Below are 18,858 nucleotides of genomic sequence, written 5' to 3'. Positions count from 1 at the left end.
TCCCATTATTCTGTGAAACAACCAACAGTAGGAGCCACTCTCGGCCCAAGTTTCATAAAACATTTACCACTAGGAGAAGAACACCAAAGAATTTCATTCAGGTCTCAAACGTATTGATAAACACAACTTAAAATTGCCGACATCAAATCTTTGACACTTGACAATCAAATTACAAAAATATTCTAAATTTCTGAAAGCGTTCTTATTCAGACAGGTCTTATAAGAAAGGTTTATCAATACAAATAACATTATTAAACATCGTTAGTTTCAATCACATAGGCAGACTCACAAACAAACAAGGTTCACTAAAATACATACAGTTTTCACCTCCATGGACTTTTAGATAATGAGGAAAATTGTCTTCTGCGGTAATCTAATCTAATACGATAAGCTACCGGCACGGGACGTAATGTTTACACTTAAAATATATGGCTTTTATTATGTTCAGGGCAATATGAGTACGAAACTAAGAGAGTTAGAACTTGTACTGTGAGCTAATCAAGCATGGCTACCGTAGTGCTAGCGAGACGAAGTTCTACAGCAGGGCATCGTGCTGTCTCGCTTCAACAATGGCATCAGTCCTGTTTAAAGAGCTTAATAAGCGGAGCAGATCATCCACATGTACGCATTTTTACGAGAGGCAAATTTAAATTATCAAATGATGTGAGTGCCCGTCTAGTTTCGGACCCAACCGGAGTTCTTAATCATGAGCTAACGCGGCGGGATCGCGAAAATATGGAAAACTTAAATTTCTCGATCAAAAACGCTCAAAATGAAACTTTAATAATTTATAAATGAACAGCTATGGGATCTGCATTTTTGCGACTGTAAGTGACCGCCATTTTGCTATCGCTAATAATTCTCTTGTGGTTTTCCTGAAGTCTACAGCTGTACTTTAGTTGGCTATATTTAAAATACATCTACATACTCAAGAAGATACAAGGCCAATGTTCTCTTACTTACAAAACAAGGTTGACAGTCATGCAACATTGAAAATAGGAAAGACTGACAGGATAGTCCCCGCAGAAATTGTTTCTTATTTTATAAGTAAAGAGAAAAGTATGAAATACTAATACATGTCTATTAAATACTACGTTACAATGTTCTAAAATATAATAAGTATATAATGGAAAAAACTACTAAATGTATACTCAAGGCATGCGACAATAATCTATTTACAGAAAACACACAACTACTAGTATGAGAATAGAAATCATAATAAGTTGTCAATATTACTGGAAAATATTATCCTTTTTTAAACTATAGATATATATGGTAAGAGCTCCCTTCAGCCTCATCACAGATTAAGTATAATTTTGAAGATTAAACCCCACAGTTAGTATCCAGATTGGACGGCAAAATTCTTAGTATTTAATACAAGAACATACATATAAATTATGAAGGTTTACATAAAGTGATTGACAGTAGTTATTTAGGGTTGACAACACCGAAACCAAAGTCGTGCAGAAACACACATTGTTAATTAAAAATTCTCCAGAGAAAATGTAAGTTTATGTAAAGTATAGGTATAGACAGACATCCTAACATGTTAGTGTGGTTTCCAAGGAAAAATATAAGTATTTTTGTTTGTATAATTTCTATTCTCATAGGATTGGTATGAAAGCGTGCGTGCGCATACCGCAAGCTTCCCGCGGCTGCCCTTGCGCTTTGCGGCCGCGTTTTCTAGCTCACTGTCGCTGTCCCTGTCGTTCGCCTTAGAGTGTATATAGCTCTGTCTCTTTCGCTCGCGCTCCATGAAGCTCAAGTCGCGAGAACGGGACAACTGCGTGCAATGCAACGCCTATTACGTACAAGCTTATCAACGCTGAGTTTCTTCTACTTAAATATATAAGCTATAAATAAAATATAAATTATTAAAATATTTAATAAAAAGTCTTAAATTATAATATAAATTGTTTTTTATATATCGGCCTGTAAATGATAAAACATGATAAATATGAAGCTCCCTAAGCAAAGCATAAAACATGCAGTCATATAATTTTGATTCATAGTCTAAAAATATTACTTATTTCACTAATTTCTTGAGTGTTATTCACAATTGGATATATTAATATTACTGTGGTTTTATGTTTACAGGCTGAGAGTTTGACTCAATACTGAACCCAGTCATCAGTCGATCTTAACCAACTCAAAATAAACCTCACTGTTATTGTATCAGAATTCAATATTGAGTAAAACCTTTTTTACCCAAAAACATACCTATTAATACTAAAGTAAATAATATTAATTAGCTATTATTTCTAAGTTTATACAAAACTAGTTTTGTTACCTATACTGTTCGTACGATGACTGCACCTAAGTACTGCCTCGTTTAGATTAAATAGTTTATATTAAGTGCTAACATTAGCAAAAATTACAATTAAGGAGAAAAACTTTAAATAAGAAAATACGATTCGAAAGAGGTTATACTTAATAATGCTCTCCTGGTGTAGATATGTAAAATGGTATACCTGGTAAGTAGTAATTTAATAATAATTATAATTGAAAAATTTATTATTTTAACAAAATATTAATTTCTTAAACCTTTCCTAAAATGTTTATGCAAAATTGATTGGTATATATCTATCCTGCATTCGGACAAGTATACCAATAATCAAAAGAGCCTTTGTCCATTAGACAGGTACCCCTATTATAAAAATCAGTATAATTTTATTTTCACCATTATTAAATATGGCAAAAAATTATTGCTAAACAGTATACCACTTTACAGACACTTTTATCTTCAGAGCAATGAGAACAAGACTTGTAGAACCATATTAAACTTACCTTGGTATAAGAGAGGTCTGTCTTGTTGAAGGCGAGCTGGCGATGCGCGCGCCGCCTGGCGGGCGCACCGTACGTCATGTCGTCAGCTTCCTCCACAGAACTGAATTCACCTTCTTCTTCCTCGTCTGAGTAGCCGCGTTCTGAAAAGATATATAAATACATGTCAGGGAATTGAAGAAGAGAATGTAAATTATAATTTCTCGAATTTTCTTTGGATGCAGTTGATGAAAAGAACTTCAATATTTATCTTTTGTGTATCAAACCAGGAATTTTGGAAAATAAAGTATCACAGCCTTGCTTTACCTGGAGATCAGATCAAATTATCTGAGGTAAAATAAGTATTGAAACTTTTGTCTCTGTTCTTAGGAAGATTTATGTATACGTATTTTTACTTCAGTCTCGGCCAGTCTAAAGCACTTAATATGTCTGAATACGCAGTCCACAGTGAAGCATTTGGTTAATTAAAATCCGTCACAGTACAAACACACAGTAAAAACATTAAAGCTCACTATAAGTGTCCAGTTTTTACCAGTAATGAGTAAAGTATTGTTGTTTTTAGTGTCGTGGTCGACTGGTGTCGAGGCCAGGCCTGTGATGGTGAGCTTGGCGACGGGCTGGCCGGCCGCAGCCCCGACCTTCCCGCCCACACCTGTTAGCTCCAACTCCATGTCCATTGAGCGTTGAAGCACCTGGAGAAATTATTAGTAATGTTATTTTTAGTAACATTTAATAACGTTCAAACGAAGCTATCTAGCCTCAAACTAATCAAAATTTGTAAAATAGGATCTAGACAATTGATAAACATACTTATTCTCTTCCAAATGCAAAATAAATGATCGCGCTCATCACAAAATATTTGTCCTGGCCGGGAACTGAACCTTCGACCTTTGGTATAAGAATCTAACCAAAACAATAGGCTAATTAGGCTCGTGCGTTTAAAAAAATTGCTCAAAACACATACGAATTCTCGCATTTGATGATCGCAGTGGATATTCAGCCAGTTCAAGCGATGAAAGTAGTTATGTTTTTTACTGACGCACTTATAATAAATAGAAAATGGCAAACTTAACAAAATAGAGATCAGAGTTTGCGTGCATTGACATAATCAGAATATACGTTTGACCTACATAAGAACACAACATACGCACGGTACATTAAAGTCCGATAATGGCAAAACCAGTTACAGGTCAATGACCGGAAATTATTGCATAATTGTAACTGGCATTTGCAATTTCCATTAGTAGTTAATGTGTGGTGCCCTAGCTGATTGTACTCTGCCGCAAATCGTCAGCCAATTGATGGGGATTCAGTGGAAAATGTCCAAAATACGAGAATTTACGCAATGTAAATTAGATGGTAGATAATCAAATCTGCTGTAGCTCTATTATTTCATGTGGTAAGTCCGATAAACGGCTGCAAAATAAAAAAAAATACAATTTTGGTGTAAGTAAGATTCTACATGTAGGTACTAAAATTTCATTTTTTTGTAAACGGAACGATTTTATGCCGATGGTACAATTGATGAATAATGGGATTTCTCTCTAAGGAGTTTTAAACCTAATTAGTTTCTTGCCGCTTTTTCTAAATTGGGAATTACATTCTGGAATACTCTTAACGAAAGAGAATTTTTAGGCCGACTAAAAATAAAAACATTGCAATTTAGAATTCATGAAAAATACACCAAAAACGCGCACTAAAACTCCATAAAAGAACAAACAGAAATTACCCTATCACTATAAAACGGCACGTTAATAAGAGAAAACAATTTGTATCTCGTCGGGCGCGCGTTTAGCTCTGACTCACTAATTAGTAGCGCCGTCCTGCGAGCCTTGATAATGAGCTCGCTGTAATTAAGGGAATCATTAGCGCGGCGGGCATCGCAGTCAGATGCTGTGTTTTAGTGGATGCATCCTTGTGGGATGAAGGGGCTTATGAAATATTGATTGCGTGAATGATGTTTCAGATAGATTGTGATTGTTTTAATACATTTTATCCATACTTATATTATATGAATGCACAAAATGAAACAATAAACCATACAGAGTTAAAGAATGGAAGGAAGACTTTGCCTTGCAGTGAGATCGGCCAATGGGGAGGAAAAGAAATAAAATATCTTGTGGAAAATATCGAAGCCACAATATTGTAATATAAGCTGGCTTATGTCTCGTTTCAAATAATATTTCAAAACAATAACAAAGTCTTGAAAACGCCTGTCTAATATGATCTAGTATGTGTCACAATGTAACACGCAAGAGACGAAAACCGTAAAGCATTCACAACATACGCATCGCATGCGATAAGTTCGCGACATCGCGAAAAAGACAGAAGTCAAGGTCAAGTCCGGTCAAGTTCAAAGCTAGTTCTAAAAATCTTGAAGTGCGGGAGCGCACGCAAGCAAAATTTACGCAATCATAAAAGTGACGCAAGGTCTACTGCAGACGACGTAACACTTGGCTCTATTAGGTACTATGAAGCTACATAATTGTATTTGTTAATGTTTTGGGTGTAGTTAATAAATAGATCTGGCCTTGAGATTCTATGTAAAGGTTTATGCGTCCGCGGTGCAGGTTTGATCCCAGAAAAAGTACCGACAGGCGGTAAAGGTAATATCGTAACGAACCTGACACAAGTTTACGGGCTATATTTTGATCCATTCGTTAGTCAATCCTAGAGATCAAAACTAGTGAAATATTCCTTGGCTCCACCAAAAAATGACAAAATCCAATACAAAAATGCTCAAGACTAAAGGGAACGAATAAACTATTCCTAAATAACAAACTAGCTATATCATGAAGTATTGAATGTAGTCATCACACTTGAGTAATAAGTCTGTTTTCAAGAACTAAAAGCAATCCATCAAGCCCGTGACGCAGGCTGACCGCGACCTTCAAGGAATCAATCCAAATATTTTACGTCTTCCAAAACACTGAGATCATAATTTTATAGCTCTTTTATAGCATCTGTACCATTTTCATTCTCTTAAGAGACATTGTGTACCGTTTGTATTTATGCATCGGAGTTATTGAGAAAACTAAATATCTCATTTTTCTTTTTTCTTGAGACCACACGCGGACTTTCATAGACTAAAAACATCTGCGATATTCAAAACATACGCTGAAAGGAAATCATACGCTGAATGTGAAAAAAAAGAAACCTACACTCCGAATACTTGAATTTAGAATAGCTAATCCGCAGTGATCAATCATCAGTCAATCAATCATTCTTCGTATAAATGGCTGGTATAATTGGTCAATAAAATTTGAGTGATTTTAGTATTCTCCTTGATTGATGGTCTATATACAAACCTGGTCCATTCTGATGACGCCCTCAGCCAGTGTCTTGTACCCCAGGATGGTGCGGTTCTTGTATTTCTTTCGCCGCTGTAGCATGATTTGTAATCTGGAATGTTAACAACATACATGAGGCAACAAAGATCCCAGGAGCTAAAGGACTAAGGCCCCTTGAATGCTGTTAAACTGTAATGTATAAAATGGTAAAGTCAAAAACACACGATTGGGTTATCAAGTTTTAGGGTCATCAGTGTAAAAAGTAGTTAAATCTCCCAGCAGGCACGACAAATTTCTTTATCAGATAGTAAAATAGTAAATAACACTTAAAATTAATTTACTAAAAGGGACTCATCAAAATACCATTAATTCCAACTAGTTATCGAAAGTGAAATCTTACAAATTCGATTAAGCCTTAAGGTCAATTTCAATATTGTTTTACAATCTAGATTATTTCTATCGTGAGTAAACATTAACTATGCCTTCAAGCTTGTAAATATTTGCGTCAATCGATTAAAATATTAATGGTCTCGATAAATCGTTAACGTATTTAAGATTGATTAGAATCGATTAATTATGAGTGCATTTGACAGTGATAAAAAAAAAATCGAATAGAGAGGCCTGCGGAATCTAAAACCTAACCTATGAGGCGTTCGATTATGTGGTCTAGATACGAGTATGTGGTTGTCTCTAAAACTCTTTTGTGTTAGGTTAAGGCTTGTATTCTCGCTAGTGACCTTGTGCATTTGGACGAGTGCGGGTTTGATATAGATGCAGTATTTATACGGGACGCATTTTTAAATAGTTATTATAGAAATCAGACATATTTTTAAAAAGTAACCAAACCAAATCATTTTCCTATGTATTGCAAAGCAGTAGATTTTCTTCTAATGTTCTTTTATTAAAAATAAAGCAGTAAAATGGTCTTATCTCTACGAATTGGAGGTGATTTGGCGATTTTTTTTACTTGTTATGTGATGCCAATAGAAAAATTATGGCTAAACCAAATTACGTATCATATCATGTAGATTACTAACTATTTTTGCAGATATAAATTCTCTGTAAGTGTCGACGAAAAGCTGTTTCATCTGCACGCTTTTTTCAAGCTTTTTACGAAAGAGCAGCCTTAACAAAATAACGTTTAATACATTCGCAAACATATACCTACCCTTTTCCACTCTAACAAGGAAATTCTAAAACCTTTATTATATCTATGGTCACGAATAGCTTGAATAGACAATGACGTAAAGACTTCACCTCTCGGACCTCAGTGTGTGATATGAAGTTTTACGGCATTTTTATGTCTCAAATGTTTATCCCATAATAATTCGTTCAAGTGCTCGTATAAACAGACTGTAGTCAATTTCTGTATAGGTATTGTACCACCAGATGTGTCCATATAACCAGTGTTAGTATCATGTATTTAAAATAAACAAAAACAAATATTTTTATACTAATTGTATTGTATATTAGTAAAAAGAATTTGGTCAAGTCACATGCAAGAAGATGCCCTGACTCAAAACAAGCATTTGCAAATTGAGTTGATTGCAAATATTTATTTATTTATTTATAGCTCATTATTGAAGACTCCGGTTTGATCCGAAACTAGTCGGGCTTTTCTGATACATACGCATGACTTTTAATAAATAATTATGAATCCGGCTCACGAATGTTAATCTCATAAATATAATTTTATGCCACAAGTTGTAGTTACTCATGGGATTTAAAACTGAGGCATGCTACATAGAGATTGTAGGTAGTCTTCTGTTCCCAGTATAACATCCCTATACGACTGACGTATATCATAGTACCTGTGTATACAATTCGAGCACTTATATTTGTAAACCGTGGGCGATGCAGGAAATTGTCTGCCATAAATGGTATTGACTATTACTTTAGTAAATTTATTTATCTATCTTAGGACATTACTTTAATTTCATTTCTATAAACTATACCCACAGGTAAAAATGTTTTGTACTGCCCAAACGTAATACTCGCAGTGAAAAAAATATTAAGCTTGTCAACTAACAGAATGAGTAAACAAACAATATTTGTAACAGTACAACCTGAGTATTAGCGTTTAATAATCTTGTTTTCATAATGATAAACATACCTTTGAAAGGTGTTCCTTTAAAATACTTACTCCTAATTGTAATTATGGGGCGTAAAGTACAATTAGGAGTTTAGGCATCTTATTGTATTTGTGAATCAGCGGACTATTCTTTTTTTTTCAACTTTTTCACTTTCATTCTTTATTTCAACTTTTTAAATTGATACGTGACTGATTGATCGTACGCAAACGTATTCTAAAACGGATAATTCTAGAAAAAGATTGACGACAACATTAGACAAAACAATAAAAATGAATAATAATGTAAACCTTGACCGGATTACATGAATACTTTAGGAAATTAAAGATTTAACGACTGGATTAAATAAACAAACAGCACATAACTCAGAATCTAGATTAATGACTTAATAACGAGAGACGGTTTATAGTGTGTTCAAGATTTTACTACTGTCTTGGGTTTTATTTAATCGCGGACGCAGACAAATTGTTTGAATAAAAACTAAAATTTGTGAATTTTATAATTATAGTATTTATTCTTCCGTAAACCGATCATAGCTTCCTGAACATGTTCAATTTCTAGACTTCTTCAAAAGTGTGCAATAGCCTGCTAGTCTTATACTGATAGCTGTATACTTTTTATTTTCCTATAAATATATCATTAGAAGACTCCTTCTATTGGGAGGAACCATTACCCTTAAACTTTGGCATTTGCATGTAGCCTCTTGTGCCGTACGTGACTCTAGCACAACTGTACTAAGGATTTTTAGAAACAACAAAGCTTTCTTGATGATTTTGAATATCAGTTTCTAACAGTTACAAAATATAAGTAACGAACCTGTTACCATCCCTTTTAACAAAGTGCGGGTACTGTAGCGAAAAGCAGAGGTCTAGTTCGACATCGAGGGGTGGGACAGCGATGTCATTAGACCGCAGCGTTCGCTTGGAGCTGTGCATGCGCGCCGCTAGGATGACGGCGCCTGCGCCCGCGCCGCCGGCCGCGCCGCCGCCCGCCTCGCCCAGGGCGCCGCACACGCGGAGCCGAGTTATCCGGAGTGTGCATAACCTGGTGACAAGAGAAACAACGTTATTAATCATAATGAAAATAAATAAATATCATGTTAAATAACATTTAAAACGAATGTTTTGTCATTTTCTTTTTTTCAACATTCCGGTAGTACTACGTTTGTGAAAGAACTAAATTAACCGTATTTACGAGCAAATATTTACTCAACAATAAAATCAGGTAGACTACACATGTCTTAAAGGCAACAGTTTTATTCGGTAGCTTAATAAAAAAAATATAAACTAAACACTAGGTCAGTACCTACTTTGGAAACAAACGGCTTCCAAGCAAAACATTACTTCATGATATCGGTTAATAGACTAAACAAATCGCCTACATAATGCTATTTTATTTTATATTATAAACAATAATATAATACCATAAAATAAGAGCAGACAGAACCATTGACTTTATAGCAATACCAATATAATATTTTCTAAGAACAATAAATCAGATATTTTTATAGTTCGGAAACTAAATATAAAATATATCTAACACTATGCATATACGAGCTGTCTCAATGTTGATCTTGAACTGAACTTCACAATAATGTTTTCAAACCAATATCAGCCAATTCGATTCAAGTCCGAAATTAGGTTTACGGGACAAACTAAAAAATACGTATCCTTTATTATACAAAAACCTACAGTCCGAAATTGAACGAAAATTTTCTTCTTTCTTTTTTTAACGGTCAACGCTTCCATAAGGCACCAAACCGGCGTTCTTAAAGCAGATTTATTTCACAATCGTATCGCACATAGCGACCATTTATTATCAAGTGTAAGGGATGTTTTTAATGCTCGATGCAATATATCTCTGCTCAATCCAAAAGGGATTTGTAGATAAGTCAGGTGACTCTTTGTTCAAGTGTCGAAATGAGATTCGATTTTATTGTTCTTGAAAGTTTAAGATTTACTCTGTTTTTTTTTTTTAAAGATTTCTTCGTGCGACGTGTTTTAAAGATTAGTTTTAGTACGAACACTCAACACAGACAAGTTAACTTAAGCAATTACTTTCAGTTTCTAACAGTTACTAATGTCTATCCAATAAAGTGCAAACTTAACAGGGTCTTGAAACATCATTCGACAATTCAAGGAAAGACTTTTTACGAGTAGACTATATTGAATGTCGTCAGAACAACAATTAAAATTTCAAAAATAAATATCGGGAGAGAACAAAAACCTCTCGGTACGTTGTATAAGTTTAATTGATTAAGCAACTCCGAGTTTATATAAAGCCGCTATACAAAAATATTGAATTCAAACAAAATTAAATTTGCGAAACGATTTGTACATAGCTCATGGTCGTAACTCTCTGAAAGCTCTTCAGAATAAACTTTATTGTTCATTTTATATTGCTTTAGATATTCTAACTATATTTTAACTTTTCCCATGGGTAGTCAAAATAACAGACCGCATGGGATATAAACATTTTAATGCCATAAATTTTCTTTCTCAATAAAAAATAAAACGACTTATGAACTTTCGACAATTCTTTGCTTGAAATTAATGTTCTTCATTAATAAAAGGTGATTAATTTCGGCTTCACTTATCACATTACATTCATCTTACAGATATAAAGATATATATTTTTAAAACACTTTTTTGCAGCAGTCATTAACAATTTCAGTGTATAATAAATATCATGTTGGCGCCAACACACGTTACATTCGCAATAAGAAATCATATTTATCCTTTTAAGTAGCTCCTGTAATTATAGTAACTTAAGGTATTTTTGTAATATTGGCCTCGTTGGCACTTCATGCGAGAAATTCTTGCCAAAATACAATTAAATCATACTTTTTATGAAGTGCTAAGTACATTTGTCGTTGTATATAATTAAAATATAATTAACTAGCTTTCCCGGCGGACTTCGTACCGCCTTAGAGTCGATGATAATATTGCTGATTGTTTTTAAGTAATCATTTTAAGTTGTATATAGGTTGTAAATAAGAAACACATGATTTACTAATATTGCCGATTGAATTAGTTTTTTATGCTAATCGCGGCCCTTCAGCAAGATCGCAACCACCTTCATATACATCTACTGCAACTTAGAGCCAAACTCATGGGTGCTGCCAATAGATATCTAGTTTATTTTTGATTTTTACTACCATTCCCCGATTTAATGGTACCACCTTCATGTATTACTGCTACCTGCTCTACTGGTAATCCCCTCATGACTGCTACCTACTCTAAGGTCCCACCCTACTCTCACGCGTACAGTACCTGCTACCCAGCTATAACCCTCACTGCTCTACTGGTAATCCCTTCATGACTGCTACCTACTCTAAGGTCATGAAATACTACTATCTGATCTCCTGGTATCACCCTAATCAACTACGGCTACGTGCTCTCCTGGTACCGCCCTCGTGCTCCCCAGCTACAACCCTCATGAAATACTATTATCTGATCTCCTGGTATCACCCTATGGACAACAAAAGTTTTACATGTAATAAACAAATCAGCATTTATTGAAATGAAAGTATTCATTACACATATCGAGTTTTCATTGTTTTTAAGATGTATTCTGTTTTCGGGACGGAAACAAATCCAACAAATCAAAAACCATGGCAATCGGTCCAGCCGTTCTCGAGTTATAAGTGTTGTAACAAACACGACTTTCTTATATATATATATATATATAGATAGAAGTAGTTTTAATATTGATTTCTTACAAATATCAAATTGTCATCCATAGTAATCCATACGTCATTACATAGCTGTCATTTGCGTTTTGTTATACCACGTTTTATAGTGACTGACGTTTCATGTCAAGTCACACGGTAACGCTGTCGAACGGGATAAAAAGTATCCTATGTCCGTCTCCTGGCTCTAAGCTACCTCCCTACCAATTTTCAGCCAAATCTGTTCTGCCGTTCTTGAGTTATAAGTGGTGTAACTAACACGACTTTCTTTTATATATATATATAGATTACTTCACTTTTGCCTGCTTTGTATTTTTTCACCAAAACAGCGAAATTTAATTCATATAGCAACTTCATGTACCACACCTCTGGCAAGTTAACGTTTCCATTACTTTTAAATGAATTAAACCATGATAGGTTTTTTTTTCAATATTTATATGACGTGTTATTTTATTATTCGATTTAAATGGTTACAGTACATGTACAGTTTAAATGGTACATGCGTTATTGGCAAAAGAAAAAGACAGAATTTTTCGTCCACAGACGAAAAATAATGACCTTAAAAAAGAAATTTATATACATAGACCAAACACACCGTTTTACCTATACATGTACCGCGACAATCTGGTTGAAAACTGTTGCTTTTGGCAAGCGTATCAGAGCTCTACACTATATCTACATGAGTCTAGCTAGCACAAAGAAAAAGTCCAGCTTCAGAAGCTTATAGTAAGCCTAAAATCAGTGTGCCCATATCGATGATACGTCTGACTGAACTATAAAGAATATTTCCAAGAATGATTGTGTTTACAGAGGTCCTTGTCAATACCAGCCTTTCCTTATGTCAATACTCCAAGTACCTAGTATGTGCGACTGTATATTGGATTTCGGCGTATTTGTATATGTATGTATTATGTAGACTTTAGATTTAGACACTAAAGAGGGACAGCCACCGCAAACTTGTCGTGTCAGGCCTGTGGCAAATCGCGTCTCTTTAGATAGAACAAGCATAAATTTTGTATGAATATGAACACTGTTTCAAATTGTTAATAGGAAAGTTTGTAGGTGTGCATGTATGTATTTTTAATACTTTTTCACATTCAAATATATGTATAGGCCAATTTATTTAAAAAAAATGGGGTTAGTTAATATCCTTATTAACAACCGCTGACAGGAGAAGGGATTCTATTTTACGAACTGAAAGTCACAATATTACAATAGCTTAGACTTTAAAGAGTTACAAACAGTACCATTACTCAAATTATACCTCATTCAAGCAACCCTTACAATAAAGAGTGAAACGTCAACTACAAGTAGGAAATGCTTTTCTAATATAATTATAGTCGACTTTGATTGGCACAAAGGTTGTTAACATGCAGTGCATGTTGGAAATCACGATAGCTCAAAGCTACTAATGTAGTTGTCAACCGCTAAGATCGATAAAACATTAAAATAAATTATCGTTGTTCGTACAGTCAGCGACAAAATTCAAGCACAATTAATGTGATGACAAAAACACAACGAAATTCTATGTATAGAGGGGCCAGAAGACAATTGAACCATTAACACCAGGAATCTACCAATAACTTTTGAAAACAATATTGTCAATGTTTGAAAAGTTAATAACAGTTTGTATATCAGCCTCTATACCAAGTATCATTACTACAATCAAAATCGTAAATAGAAAACGCTCGAATGTACGGAGAATCAAAATAAAATTTAATTTCCATACATTTGACAATTAGAAATGTCTTTTGGCTACACAGAGCAAGATATCCATAGACTTTTGTAGCTGACTCTCCAAGTTGTAAATAGATATATGTATTGCAATAAAGCAGACTACCGGCGCGGCGCAGTGTACCCGGGTTCAAATGTTCAATAAGTTTCCCGTTCCCCTGTATCCCACGAGGCTAGTCGACCGACTAGTTGCAAACTAACTTTACACCACACGTGTCTTGTGTATAAGAGATAAATTTATTACGTGCAGGTCGTTAGTTTATTATTACTGTTGGTCTAGATAAATAGTCGATAAATTATATTTCATCTCTAAGTTGGTTACGAAGTATTTCCTCAGGTCTTTTGACATGAAAAGCTTCTGACGGTGAAGGAAATCTTGAGGTTATTCACCAGTTGAAAAAGGCCTAGAGTTTAAAAAATTGTTCAAGTGCGATTTGGACTCACGACCAAGGGTTTCATACTAATAGGGTTAAGGAAAGAAATCGGTGAGATGACGAAAAAGTGTATGAAAGTAACATTGCTTAATTGCTCTATCTTTATTTTTAGTGTCTGTTGTTGCAGCAAAAATACATCTGTGTTCATAAGAGACAGACAGATACACAGCGATGACTTGCCGAACCCAAAGCAAGCGGCACCCTATTACTGAGGCACTGCTGTTCAGAACACTAAAAAAGATTTTAATTTGTCAATTGTTTATATTTTGTTAAAACAAGCAATAATACGGTGACTTGCAAACCTAACATATGAAAGCTATTACTGCAATTGTCGACACTTTTTAATCTCATATTGGATAATTTAGCTAATTGAAAGCTACGTTATTCTCAGAATTGAGTAATTCGCGTGTCACTGAAATTGCGGTTATATTTATATATAAAGCACACATATTGTTTTCACAATTCATAGAAATGTTTGCATCGCATGAAAAGTTCGTTTCCCTGAAATATGCAGGACGTCATTAATTTGTTTATTTGAACGCGGTCTCTATTTTAAATAACTGGAACAATTGATTGTGGTTTATTTATTTTCCCAACATTTATGCACAAAAACATTGCTCACCCGCTACAAATAAAAAATGATCAAACGGGATGAAAACTATGTGCTAAACTTGGTTATAAACTGGCTTTGTACCAAGTTTCGTCTAAATCCGATGAGTGGTTTTTGCGTGAAATAGGAAATAACATCCATCCATAAATCCATACACACAACCTTTCGCGTTTATAATATTAGTAGGACTTATAACGCTAAAGTGGCAAATCTTTCCAGTCCACTTACAATTCTTCAAACAATAACCCAACCATCGGGCGGTATCCGAGCTATCATACAAGCTTAACGTGATGGGGCTCGCTATAGTCGCTATAGCAAGGAATCGTTAGTACAAGCCAGTAACTAGGCAGTGTTTAATGGCGTTCTGCAGGGCTAGCAGCAAACTTTTCCCATGATTAAACTTAATGTTTGTTTTCCTGTTTAAAACTAAGCGGCAGTAACATTAAGTGCGGAAGCCGTACATCCCTCGCGAGCCTGGCGATATTAAACTTACATACCACGGCAGTAACCGTTTGTCGGGCGCCGTTTCGCGTAGTTTCATGACGGTTTGATTAAGCGAAGGATTTAGCTTTTTGTTGCGGAAATTAAGCTTTGTTTTTTGTTGACCTTAATCAAATATGTTTACAAATTTTTTGCTTTCTTTAATGGACATGGTTTCTAGGTGTAATATTTGTATTCATCATTAATTATGTCATACGTAATTATTGTTAAAAATCGAGTGACGGATTAATTTTCATTACACTATCAACTACAGCCTTTTTGGGTCTACATTCCACCCTCAAAAACACACTTAATTCACAATTGACCGGGAATGACCGGGGTCAATGAAACGTAAACATCATGATGAATTGTAAAAACATTCTTAATGTACTTGAACCCTTAATTAGAGTAGACGTACTGGAATTTTATTTTTCTAATAAAAGTATAGTAGTGTCAACGGCCTGTGTCAGTGGTATCCAAACAAATCTCGTGTTTTTATAACTGGAGCTACTTCAAAGTTATTCAGTCTGTGGGATTATACTTTGTCGTTGTATCGCTTCAAGCTCTACTTATCAAATAAAAAGAAAAAGATAATTGAAAACTTGATGGTTTTGTTCTATGTATATAACTTTCCAAACACAATTTAATTTACGTACGGTAAGCTTTGGAAAGAAAATAAGATGAAACTCAGGGGACAGACAAGCTTATAGGCTAATTGAAAATGCCTTAGGTTGTCTTACATTTTGTTGCTGCCTGAAATGAACTCGCGTTAGATAAGAGATTCAAAAAATGTACTTTCTCCATAAAATACAATCGTTTCAAAAATCTCAAAAATTTGTTATCCTATTAGCTCTTACTACCACCGTTACATATCTCTAGGGGCAGATTTCCTATAGATACGGCATAAAATACCACTAACCGCTTTGAAAGTTTCGCAAAATGTAGCTGTCAAAAAGTGTTTTGCGAACTAAAGTTTACCACATTCGTCTTAAACCAAGCTTAAACTTTTACACCAGGGATTGCAAAAACCATACGAATCCTCTTCCATTTCCTCCTTGAAGATGTTTAATAATACGTTGCGAAATGAAATTTTAACTGGTAGGTAATGCTTTGCAGCAATAAACACGCCTTATCCACAATGGCACGTGAAAGTTTAAACAAATAAACAAATTGTTTATCCCTGACAACCCTAGATACCTACTCTAGTTTAATACCCCTGGCAGCCCTGTTTCAAGTCGCCAGGAAGGGAAAGCCGGCCGGAACGTGCACGTCCGACGTTTATGGCACTCGGGCTATGAAAGCCTACCGACACAATTAAAAGACCCCTGTAGCTGTGGAAGCAAGACGGAGCAATAGGCAGCGTAGAGCGCCATCTCTCTCGAACAAATATTCGGTCGCATTATAAGAAACAGTGGTAGGTGTATGGTCACCTGCATCTAGATCATTATGATCTGCATTCTGGCCTTTCACCGACTGTTTAAGACTAGAACGTTCGTTATTTACTCCATTGGTAGTTTAGATTGGAAATAGGAAAGTGATAAGGCAAATAGCTAAGAAGGAAGTAGGCAATTCAGTTTTAAATGAGGCTGTGTTATTAAGATAAATATTTTATACTTTAGTAAGTATTCAGACGGAAAGTGGAAAAGTTTAATTAGCGACGGGATATATTACGTACAGTAATGTATTTTTTTGTTGGCGGTCTGTCTTTAGTTAAAATATAAATCTTATGAATTTAAAGTCGGTGACAAAAAATATAATTCTTAATTAAGTCAAAGAATTAGAAGCAAAACAAAAACATCTGAATCATTACACACGTCTAATTTCCTTTTGATCAATAAATTAATCGGACCTCTATTATTTTGGAGCTCATTCGCCAATTATAATTAAACTAGCTGTTGCCCGCGACTTCGTTCCCGTGGGTAGAAGAAGATATAAGTTATGATTTATACCCATCCTGTTTTTTTTCACATTTTCCATTGTATCTTCGCTCCTATTAGTCGCAGCGTGATGGTTTATAGCCTAAAGCCTTCCTCGTTTAATGGTCTATTCAACACAAAAAGATTTTTTCAATTTGGACCAGTAGTTCCTGAGATTAGCGCGTTCAAACAAACAAACAAACAAACAAACAAACTCTTCAGCTTTATATATTAGTAAGTATAGAAGTATAGATTAGTATAGAAGTATAGAAGTATAGATTAGTATAGATTCTGATTCGTTGATTGCTATGTTCAGATTGTTCAATTAACAAGGATCAATTAATAATACTCGTTCATTCAAAACAATAATCATTGTAATTAGTGAATGTTATATTGTTACGTAAAATGTGTTTCTGTCACTGTGTTGTTTGCTTAGATGACAAACAAAGGGAAGCGGAAGAACTGTAATTATTTGTAATAGCATTATGGAAAACGTTACTACTATTAGCAGTATTAGATTCTATATAGGACGAACTTTTTATTGAGATATATACGGAGGTGTAATTTAAAAGCAGAATAGATTTAAGTTAGGTTTTTAAATAGAGCGATATACAAAAGAGATTTTATGGCATCTTCCTTGGCTTTCGTTTGCATTTCCAATGCAAATTCTTAAAAAAGCTTACATTAGAACCAAAACAAGACCTTTTCGGAATCTGTAATAAAGTATTAAGCTTATTACAAATCATCATCATCATCAGCCTTTAGTAGTCCACTGCTGGACATAGGCCTCCCCAAATTTATTACAAACTAGCTGTTGCCCGCGACTTCGTCCCCGTGGGTAGGAGTTAGATATAAGTTATGATTTATACCTGCCCTGTTTTTTTCACATTTTCCATTGTATCTTCGCTCCTATTAGTCGCAGCGTGATGGTTTATAGCCTAAAGCCTTCCTCGATGAATGGACTTTAGTAGTAGTTCCTGAGATTAGCGCGTTCAAACGAACAAACTCTTCAGCTTTAAATATTAGTGTAGATATAGATAAGCAATACAAATCGTTAAGTAATAAAAACCAAACATAATAGCCTCTTATTCATTTGTGATTGAAAACTCGATCAAGTTGGAGCACGACCAGCGATAAATATAATTAGCGTTGATCCTCTTTGGTTCAGAATGAGGACAAAACCACCAAACTAGGTTATAAACGTATCATGAACGGATCTTGCAGCATCTTATTAGGCACTGTTTACATAGACCGGCAGCGATTTTATAAACCGGTAGGTAAATGTATTATTGCTGTCAAAATAACATTTGCATAACAATTAAATAATATTTTGATATCGCAAAAATCTCTCGCTGATACATAAAAAAAATCCTTAATCCTTAAACAAACATTTGTGGACGACACAAACGCTTGTCCTAAGTAGGGATCGAACCCGTCACACGTCTCGCATAGTAGGTTTGGCGGGTTGACCTCAACCACTCGGCTATCCGTGCAGTCAATATACGTCCTATAGATACGTAGAGAAGAGTGAATTTGACAAAGAATTAAGGCTGTTATTAAAATAAAGTTTATCTTTTACGGTAATTGCCTCCAAGGTACTATTCAAGGGAGGTGAAATGTCAAAAACCGGAATATTTTTAAGACGACTTTTTTAAACGCGTTTAAAACTGTTTCTATTCAAAATATCCTAATGAACGGACCCTTAGAACCGTGATTAAACTCCGTGTATTGCTCACGACAAAGTGCTTATCAAGTGGTTCCAATTAAACAAGTAATAAGCAGAGATGCGGTTAGTTCCCGAGGGGAAAGTATAATTGTTTATGGTAAAC

At 34.8% G+C, this 18,858-nt stretch overlaps 1 protein-coding gene across 2 annotated transcripts in view; it reads right to left on the bottom strand.

Moving 5' to 3' along the window:
• The window catches only part of LOC113492489 (phosphofurin acidic cluster sorting protein 1), a 130,897-nt gene that overhangs the window by 13,141 nt on the left and 98,898 nt on the right, over nucleotides 1-18,858 (bottom strand). The window contains exons 2-6 of one of the 2 annotated variants that reach the window (XM_026869962.1): nucleotides 8,981-9,208; nucleotides 6,093-6,186; nucleotides 3,317-3,476; nucleotides 2,788-2,927; nucleotides 1,640-1,783 (exon numbers count right to left, since the gene is read on the bottom strand). In XM_026869962.1, the coding sequence (XP_026725763.1) occupies nucleotides 1,640-1,783; nucleotides 2,788-2,927; nucleotides 3,317-3,476; nucleotides 6,093-6,186; nucleotides 8,981-9,208 (766 nt within the window). The remainder of the gene's footprint in view (nucleotides 1-1,639; nucleotides 1,784-2,787; nucleotides 2,928-3,316; nucleotides 3,477-6,092; nucleotides 6,187-8,980; nucleotides 9,209-18,858) is intronic. The other variant, XM_026869963.1, reaches the window with a different exon arrangement.

The sequence above is a fragment of the Trichoplusia ni genome, chromosome 4 (genome assembly GCF_003590095.1).
Source record: "Trichoplusia ni isolate ovarian cell line Hi5 chromosome 4, tn1, whole genome shotgun sequence".
Lineage (NCBI taxonomy): Eukaryota > Metazoa > Arthropoda > Insecta > Lepidoptera > Noctuidae > Trichoplusia > Trichoplusia ni.
Note: the sequence above shows the minus strand (reverse complement) of the source record. Positions and strands in the feature narration are given on the sequence as shown.